This window comes from Ranitomeya imitator, chromosome 2 (genome assembly GCF_032444005.1).
Source record: "Ranitomeya imitator isolate aRanImi1 chromosome 2, aRanImi1.pri, whole genome shotgun sequence".
Lineage (NCBI taxonomy): Eukaryota > Metazoa > Chordata > Amphibia > Anura > Dendrobatidae > Ranitomeya > Ranitomeya imitator.
This window is the reverse complement of record NC_091283.1, coordinates 382,374,255-382,384,608: the sequence shown is the minus strand read 5'-3', so window position 1 is coordinate 382,384,608 and position 10,354 is coordinate 382,374,255. Positions and strand designations below refer to the sequence as shown.

Below are 10,354 nucleotides of genomic sequence, written 5' to 3'. Positions count from 1 at the left end.
AAACATATACTCACCTTCCGAAGGCCCGTTGAAGTCCTGCTATACTCACCATCCGCCGCCTTTCACGCTCCTCGCGACGCTCCCGGGACAGCTCCATTGCAAGCGGCAGCTTCCGGTCCCAGGGCTGGTGTGAGCAGGACCTATGATGACGTCGTGGTCACATGACCGTGACGTCACGGCAGGTCCTTATCGCACACCAGCCCTGGGATCGGAAGCTGCCGCTTACAATGTAGCGGTCCCGGGAGCGTCCCGAGGAGCGGGAAAGGCGGCGGATGGTAAGTATAGCAGGTTTTTTGTTTTTTTTAATTATTTTTAACATGACATATTTTTACTATTGATGCTGCATAGGCAACATCAATAGTAAATAGTTGGGGACACACAGGGTTAATAGCAGCGGTAACGGAGTGTGTTACACCGCGGGCTGTTACCGCTGCCATTAACCCTGTGTGAGTGGTGAGTGGAGGGGATTATGGAGCGGGCGCCGGGCATTGAGTGCAGGGGAGTAGGGGAGGGACTAATCGGACTGTGGCCGTCGCTGATTGGTCGCGGCAGCCATGACAGGCAGCTTCCGAGACTAATCAGCGAATGAATAACCGTGACAGAAGGACAGACATACAGACGGAAGTGACCCTAAGACAATTATGTATATAGATCAGCATATGCTGTGGGTGCATCATGTTGTGTGTGGGGCAATGGTGGGCATCATAATATGCATGTGGCGAGTACTGTAGGGTAAAGGTGTGTGGAGGAATTCAGTCTAGGGTCATTATACTGTGTGGAAGGCAATCGTGAGGGCATCACGCTGTATGAAAACAATCTAAGGGGTATTCTAATAGGTGGGGTATTAAAGGGAATCTGTCACCACGTTTTTGCTATGCAACCTGAAAGCACCACGATGTAGTGGAAGACAGCCTGATTACAGTGCGGTGTCCCTTATTGGGCTGTTTTTGCTGTTTCACCTTAATCAGTGTTTAATCAGCTGAAGATTATCACTGCAGGACTAGATGTCCTGGTCCAAACACTCCACCAACAGTAAAACATTTTTCACATTACAAGCATGAAAATGGATCCTCCCCTTTGTGATTTCTCTGATGTGTAACAAGATTTGATTTTTGATTAAAACATTTCCCACATTGTGAACATGAAAACGGCTTCTCTCCTGTGTGAATTCTCTGATGTGCAACAAGATTTGTTTTCTCTGTAAAACCTTTCCCACATTCCAAACATGAAAATGGCTTCTCCCCTGTGTGAGTTCTCAGATGTGCAATAAGTTTGGATTTCGTGCTATAACTTTTCCCACATTCTGAACATAAAAATAGCTTATCAACTACGTGAATGCTCTGATGTTTAACAAGTCTGATTTCCGTGCTATAATGTTTCCCACATTCTGAACATGGAAATAGCTTATCCCCTGTATGAATTCTTTGATGTCTAATAAGATCTGTTTTGCAGTTAAAACATTTCTCACATTCTGAACATGAAAAAGGCTTATCCCCAGTGTGAGTTCTCTGATGTCTAATACAATCGGATTGCCACCTAAAACATTTCCCACATTCTGAACATGAAAATGGTTTCTCCCCTGTGTGATTTCTCTTATGTCTAATAAGATCGGTTTTCCAGTTAAAACATTTCCCACATTCTGAACACAAAAATGGCTTTTCTCCAGTGTGAATTCTCAGATGTGCATTAAGTTTGGATTTCTCGCTATAGCATTTCCCACATTCTGAACATGAATATGGCTTCTCCCCTGTGTGAGTTCTCTGATGTATAACAAGATTGGTTTTCCAGTTAAAACATTTCCCACATTCCGAACACATAAATGGCTTATCCCCTCTGTGAATTTTCTGATGTGAAACAAGATTTTTTTTCTGATTAAAACTCTTCCCACATTCTGAACATGAAAATGGCTTATCCCCTGTGTGATTTCTCTGATGTGTTACAAGTCGGTATTTCTCGCTATACTGTTTCCCACATTCTGAGCAAGAATATGGCTTTTCCCCTGTGTGTGTTCTCTGATGTATAACAAGATTTGCTTTCCAGTTAAAACATTTCCCACATTCTGAACATAAAAATGGCTGATCCCCTGTGTGAATTCTCTGATGAGTAACAAGATTTTTTTTCTGATTAAAACTTTTCCCACATTCTAAACATGAAAATGGATTCTCCCCTGTGATATTACTCTGATGTTTAAAAATATGTGATTGCTCAGTAAGACATTTCCCAGATTCTGAACATGAAAATGGTTTCTCCCCAATGTGAGCTAATTCATGCTCAACAGCCCTTCTGTGATTTTTGTTTTGCATATCAGTCTTTGATGAAGCAGAAGAAAGGACCTGTTGAAAATGATCAGATGAAAGATTTTTTCTTTGAAGGACTGGAGGTTTATCTGGGATAATAGCATGTTCTTCACATGTATCTATTGTGATACCATGATTATCTGGTGTGAAATCTGAAAATATCAGATGTCGCTCTGATTTCCTGGTACAGTCATCTGCCAAAAAACAAAAAAAAATTGTATTATTTTTCAACACTACCTTCAAATTGTATTAAAATAAATTATACATTTTATAAAATTTCCTTACAAATTGTAATGCAATTCAATTATAAACGTAGTAAGACAGTAGACCAAAAAACATGGACTACTAGATTATGACATTAGGCTACCAAGTTGTGGTCTTTCAGTTGTTCACTGCACTTCTGAAGCGGTCTTCTTCAGTGTGCGTGTAGCCAATCATTGCCATTTACATGTTCATAAAAGGCTTATAAAGGATGCCTCAGGCCTCAGTCAGACCAACTTTTTTTGGTTAAAGGTGAAAAGTGACCTTTCAGTGTGATAGATCCATTTTTTGTCCATGTGTCATTTTTTACAATCTCTGTGTTATCATTTTTTTTCTCATAAATGAAAAAAATATAGTAAGGTTTTATTAGTAACTGCTCAGTGAAAATCAATAACACTCCAATAACATATGGATTGCATCCGAGTACTATGTATTGTTTTTTCACAAACCCTTTTAATTGATATCATTGAAAACAGACATCTCCTTTTTTTGTGGCCGACAAGTCATTGGCGGTATTCACACTCACATTCTGGAGTTTTGATTTTCTGTTCATGTTTAGAAACAGAAAATCAGAAATCATGTCCAAAATTGATCTAATGTTCAACTGAAGCAGATGGAATCAGAGTGGTCCCACTGATTATTATCACAAACGCAAGGAGGGGAAAGGGGAAAGGAGAGTCAGCTCACCAACAATGTAGCAGGAGCCCGCTGCAATTCTCCCAAGGAGTGACCCAAGATCAGGCTGAATCATCAACAGAAAGAGAGGAAAATCCAGCGAAGCAGCAGGTAAGCATAGATTAAAAATCCACGATTTATTGAAATACTAGTTAAAAACAAAGTTCACAAAAATATCTTTCCTCCTCCACTTAGAACTATAATATCAGGCGTTGGGTCCATGAATTAAAAATTGGGTGCCTGGGTTGACCTTTACTTGCAACCACTGGTCATTAACATACTGGGATATATTAGAGATACAAAAAGCGGTAGTCTACATTTTTGCGAATTTTAAGTGGCACTCTGATTACCCACGGATCAGTAGTAACTTACGAGCCTTTATCCCGCCTTTATGCCTCTATACCCTATCATGTTGCTATTGACTGCCTAACTATCTTTTTAAGAAAATATTGCACTTACACAATACCTATTCAAGATTTTCTTATGTCTGTATCTTTTTCGCAGAATTTTTTTTTAAATTTGATAACCATTTTTAATTTTTTTACAGCAACAGGGGGTAAGAATGGGTAGTACATTTTCTCCTTCACTAGCAAGCATTGGCATGGCTATCTGGGAAGAAAGATTTTTCTTGATGACAATCCATTTAGGGACAACATGAAATGGTTCGGACGCTATATCGACGACCTCCTCTTTGTATGGTTGGGCACACAGGAGCGGGTCACTAATTTTTTTGTTACATCAATCAGAATTTTACTTATGCACATCATCCATCTCAAATTTAATTTCCTAGATGTGATTTTATGGGCAAATGTAACTAGTGGTCACATCAATGTTGTAACTAGTGGTCACGTCAATTATTACCAACAGATTGTAACTCCATCCTGTATCCTGTTATCCACTGCATATCATCAGAAATATTCCCAAAGGGGAACTTATTCAAGCAAAAAGAAATTGTACCAGTACCGAAGACTTTAATAAAGAAACTGCAAACATTTTCCAAAGATTAAAACGCAGAGAATGTAGCGTTTCCATTCTGATTAAGGCCATTGACCAAGTATCTGCATTAAATAGAAATTATTTACTTAATACACAAATGAGTTCTTCTCATTGTAAATCAATAATAAATCTATAAAACCCAAGCCATGACCAATCATAATAACGTAATTACCTTTTCAACACAATACAGTTCCCAGTATTATAATGTAATATGCATTATCAAAAAATACATACCGGTGCTGAATCAAGAACCAAAATTACAAGATATTTGAGAAATGCGGATATCAGATATGTAGCAATAAGATAACTAACATTACGATCCATTCTATCTCCCAGTTAATTTCAATACAATCATGATAAAATCCCAGAAACATGGCTTTTGCTTAAAGGATTTTTTATATACGACAGTACGTCGGACCGTTGACAAAATACATCAGAAGACACTTATCAGATGCAGTCAGAAACACTGCTCTCAACATTTCCACGGTATCTCGCCATTTCTCCCAGGTACACAATGGGGATTTATCATCTTTAGTTTTCAAAGGCATTGAAAAAGGTTCACAGATCAGTGATAGGCGGTAACTTTAGAAGGAAAGCCCTAAACATAGAATCCTACCGGATTTTCATATTGAATACTAGATCTCCGTCAGGTTTGAACGTTAGACAAGATTTAATCCTACAATACATGAAAATTACCCTAATTTTTCTGTGTGTCATTCTCCTTCTTTAGGATTGTCTTAAGTTTTCTTCTATGCGTTGTATTTTTGCCTACGCGTGCACAGGTGGAATAATTAGCACATGCTAATCTGTAAGGCTAGGTTCACATTGCGTTAGGGCAATCCGTTTAGCGCATATGCTAGCGGATTGCGCTAACGCAATGCATTAAAAGGGATCGCGTTTGGCAATCCCGCTAGCGCAGATACCCGATCTGCGCTAGCAAGGAACGGACCTCGGATGCTGCAAGCAGCGTCTGCAGTCCGTCCGAAACTTACGGGACATCGCTAGCGCATGCCAAAAATGGCATGCGCTAGAGATCCGTTAGCACATTGCAGTCAATGGGTGCGCTAATGGATCCGTTACATAGCGCTAATTGCGACATGTAACGGAGTCCGCTAGCGGACACCCATTAACGCAATGTGAACCTAGCCGAACCAACAATTGACAGTTTCCTCATTTTATATAAAAGACGTGTTCCCACATGCATCCTATAACCATGAGTAAGGCTCGTTGTAGCTGAAACACGCAAGTTGTCAGGCCACTGGAGGAACCGCCATTGAATTGTTTTTAACTAGTACTTCAATAAATCATGGATTTTGAATCTATACTTACCTGCTGCTTCACTGAATTTTCCTATTCTTCCTGTTACTGATTATTATGGGGTCCATTTGGATTCAATTACCTATGTGTAATTCTTTAGAAGGGGAAAACAACGTTCTGAATTATGAGCTTTTTTATCACTCTTAAAAATGACAGGAAGGAAACAAATTGCCACATGTTTAATCGCATCAATGATTAATAATAATATGTCAAATGTGTTGTATCGGTTGGAGATATTTTTAATAGTAATGCTACAGATAAAAAGTCTTTGAAATTCGTTTTCAGCACTTATGTACTGGTTTATAGAGATATCTGTATCAGTATCTAATACTTGTAAAGGTGAATGCTATTGAGGTTTTTAGGCTGAGAAAATTCTTGCACACAACAGTGGTTGACTGGTAATTAGTGATGAGCAAATGTGTTCGGATAACGTATTATCCGACCACGCTCGGCTGCTAACCGAGTGACTTTGGCGTGCTCGAATAATATATTTGAGTCTCCGCGGCTGCAACAAACAAGTAATCCCTGCATCTGCCAATTAGCAGCGAGACATGCAGCCGTGGGGACTCGGACATATTTTTCGAGCATGCAGAAGACACTAGGTTAGTACACGAGCATGCTTGGATAACACTTTATCCAAGTACGTTTGCTCATCACTACAGGTAATGTCTTGCTTTCCAAATCAATGGTCCTGAATTAGGATCCGCAACACTAATATGCTTCAAAAGTATAATTAGAGACATCCACTGAGCACAATGTCCGGTACTGAGTCAGTACTGTGAATACAGAAGTATTTCTTCTACAGCAGCTCAGAAGTGTGCTATGGCTGCAGATGAGAAAACTCCATAAAGAAGTGTGCAATAATATGTTTGTTTTGTTTAAGTGCAACATTTATAAGTATAAAATACACATAAGTAACTGTGTGAACAAACCCTAAGAAATTCAACAAATAATTTGACTGAGTAGAACACGATGAGTAGCACATGCTAATCTGAAAGGCTAGGTTCACATTGCGTTAGGGCAATCCGTTTAGCGCATATGCTAGCGGATTGCGCTAACGCAATGCCCCAAAAGGGATCGCGTTTGGCAATCCCGCTAGCGCAGATACCCAATCTGCGCTAGCAAGGAACGGACCTCGGATGCTGCAAGCAGCGTCCGCAGTCCGTCCGAAACTTACGGGACATCGCTAGCGCATGCCAAAAATGGCATGTGCTAGAAATCCGTTAGCACATTGCAGTCAATGGGTGCGCTAATGGATCCGTTACATAGCGCTAATTGCGACATGTAACGGAGTCCGCTAGCGGACACCCATTAACGCAATGTGAACCTAGCCGAACCAACATTTGACGGTTTCCTCATTTTATATAAAAGACATGTTCCCACATGCATCCTATAACCATGAGTAAGGCGGAGCCGAACAGCTGATCAGAAGGCGCGATCCAGGAAGCCGGGTTCCCTCTGCAGCTTATTCGGCAAGCTACCCGATCAAATTAGCTCATCTCTAGTTACTACTCACCTGAGTTGTCATCTGTAAAAATTTCTTCTTTACACCACTCATCATCCCTCACATATATCTCTGTAGCATTAATATGGGTCAGATCTTTACCCTGATACAAATATTATAAAAGTCACAGACAAATGAATAAGTTGTGTGAGATGATTTCAAAGTATACAAAAGATCCTCAATTAACATAATGAAAAAAAATTACATGACAGCAGTAGTTATCACATAGCTGCAAGTCTCCTGTACAAATCCAATCTGTCGGTTCCTAACTCTAACCAGCAGTTTCCATTACCAGAAAATTGTGATAAGATCCAGACAACATCTAATATCTATGATCATCTTTTTCCAGTCATCTCCAGCAAGTATGCACTGAATGGCCACATTATTAGTGAACCCTTCCAGTAGCACGCTTGACCTCTTTTCACCTTCAGAACCTCAGCTATTCATTTCGTTATAGATAACCCTATGCGTTGAAATAGTTCTGCAGGAATATTAGACCATGTTGAAAGGATAGTTTCTTCCGCTTGATGCCAACTGGACGGAGGGTCTTATATAGCTTGAACACAGTGTTCTACCTTGTTCAAGACATGCTTTATAGGATTATGATCTTGTAATGGTGAAGGAAGAAAAACTCATTATAATGACTGAGAGCGAGCCATGACTACTCAACCCTTGTGAAATGGGTCATTGTCCTTCTACAATAGGGTAAACAACTGTTATGAAGTGATGAAATTGTTGAGTCACAATGCTTAGGTAATGCTTTGGTCGCTGATCACCCGCTGTCATCGCTGAATCGGTGTGTGTGACGCCGATCCAGCGATGTGTTCACTGGTAACCAGGGTAAATATCGGGTTACCAAGCGCATGGCCACACTTAGTAACCCGATATTTACTCTGGTTACCATTGTAAAAGTTTAAAAAAAAAAAAACAGTACATACTCACATTCCGTTGTCTGTCACGTCCCCTGGCGTCAGCTTCCCGCACTGACTGTGTCAGCGCCGGCCGGCCGTAAAGCAGAGCACAGTGGTGACGTCACCGCTGTGCTCTGCTTTACGGCCGGCGCTGACACAGTTAGTGCGGGAAGCTGACGCCGGGGGATGTGACAGACAACGGAATGTGAGTATGTACTGTTTTTTTTTTTTTACTTTTACAATGGTAACCAGGGTAAATATCGGGTTACTAAGCCTCGGCCCTGCGCTTAGTAACCCGATATTTACCCTGGTTACCCGGGGACTTCAGCATCGTTGAAGACAGTTTCAACGATGCCGAAGTCGTTGGTCGCTGGAGAGAGCTGTCTGTGTGACAGCTCCCCAGCGACCACACAACGACTTACCAACGATCACGGCCAGGTCGTATCGCTGGTCGGGATCGTTGGTAAATCGTTTAGTGTAACGGTACCTTAAGTCCTAGCGTTCAAACATCCATGCACAGGTATCAGAGAACCCAGGATGAGCCAAGAAAACAACCCCCAGGATTACTCCACTTCCACCAGCCTGAAATTATGACACATGACAGTAATGGGAAAATGGATTCATGCTGTCTGTGCCCAAATCTGACTTTCCCCTTGATGAAACAGAAATCTGGGTTCTGACTGGACAATGTTTTCCACTGCTCAGCTATATCAGTTTTTGATCTGTTTTGCAACGTGAAGGTTTTTTTTTTCTATTTCTATTAGACAGCAATGGCACTGAATATCTGCTACTATAGCCCATCAATAATATGCAACGACCAGTGTATTTGGACACATTAGACACCAGCACGCTATTCAGCTGCATTTTGCATGTCTGTGCACCACCTGTTTCTCAAAATGATTCTAACTTCACGATTTATTTAAGCCCACTGGATCCTCTTTTATTGGTTGTTTTTCCTTTATCACAACATTCTCACCATACTATTGACACCATTCCACATACAAACCCCATGAGGTTAGCCATCATTGAAGTAATGATCCTGGCTAATACAGCTCTGATGGCTGTTCCCCATAGAAGTCACTTAGATTGTTCAATGTTCCAATACGAATGTGGATTCCCACTGAAAACTGACCACTATTTTCTGCTGCACTCCAGTGTTTAATTTCCATTCAGGGAAGTTTCATTTGGTAGAGGGTCAATGTATCTAATAAATTGGCCATTCAGTGTATAATTACTGGGGGATAAAATAGGATTCAACACAAGACCTTCACAGTCTTCTACACATCATAAGGGAGATTTCATGACAACTTAACATCTACCTGACGATTCTGAGGAACATTGGGATCTTCTTGTTTACAGTCCTGTGGAAGAAGAGGACGGGGACATCTCTCTGGTGTTGTCCTCTTACTGGACAGAACTGGAGGAAACACATACAGGGACTGAATTAATTCTTTACATCAGATAATTATAGGCCGTGTGTATTTATACCTGGTGAAGTGAGGGGCTGGGGAACCTCCATCATGACGTCTTCATACAGATCTTTGTGTCCTTCTAAATACTCCCACTCCTCCATGGAAAAATAGATGGTGACATCCTGACACCTTATAGGAACCTGACACATACAATGATACCGTCATCCCCCGATCCCTCCATAGCGTTACTGTATAATGTCCCAGCATCCCCAGCAGTGTCACCTCTCCAGTCAGCAGCTCAATCATCTTGTAGGCGAGTTCTAGGATCTTCTGGTCATTGATGTCCTCATGTATCAGGGGGTGAGGTGGAGGCCCCGTGATTGGGCTCAGGGGTCTTCCCCATCCCTCAGACACAGGGGCCTGACAGCGCTCACTAGAGGTCTTCTTCACTACTGTGTAATCCTGGTTATGGAGAGACACATTAATAAATCTCACTACAGACATTTCCAGAGTCCTCACCTCTCCAGTTCTGTCCATCTGTTATTCCCATAGATAAGAATGATGTAATGTGACCTCATCAGAATCTCTCACCTCTCCAGTAAGCCGGAAGAGGATCTCTAGGGTGAGGTGCAATATCTTCTCCGCCATCTCGTCCCTGTCCCTATCCATCCTTGATCTCCACTGACATGATCCGATATTGTAGGGACCTTAATGGGGAGAAGATGCGACGATGTGACATAAAGATCCCATCTTATAATACAATTTCTGGATATAATAAGTGGAAACATATGGGGAAATAGAATGCATAGAGGTCTTATTCTCTCTTTGTATGAACTAGAACATTTAATATTTTATGAAGGTACCTCCTGAATGTTTGAGGTCAAAGCATGTCACATCTTTACAAGAACACTACAGCTAATCACTGGTGGCAGCATGTAGGGCACATTATCTCTGTAAACCATCATGGAGGAGAACAGTCAC

The 10,354-nt window shown here is 41.1% G+C and overlaps 1 protein-coding gene across 1 annotated transcript; it reads right to left on the bottom strand.

Moving 5' to 3' along the window:
* Positions 1-900: 900 nt before the first annotated feature.
* Positions 901-10,076, bottom strand: LOC138664069 (oocyte zinc finger protein XlCOF7.1-like). Its single transcript, XM_069750492.1, has 6 exons — positions 9,965-10,076; positions 9,656-9,835; positions 9,450-9,573; positions 9,281-9,378; positions 7,063-7,153; positions 901-2,491 (listed from the first exon to the last, which is right to left on the bottom strand). The coding sequence occupies exons 1-6, from the start codon at positions 10,040-10,042 to the stop codon at positions 1,050-1,052; spliced, it is 2,013 nt and encodes a 670-aa protein (XP_069606593.1). The 5' UTR covers positions 10,043-10,076; the 3' UTR covers positions 901-1,049.
* Between the last annotated feature and the right edge of the window lie 278 nt (positions 10,077-10,354).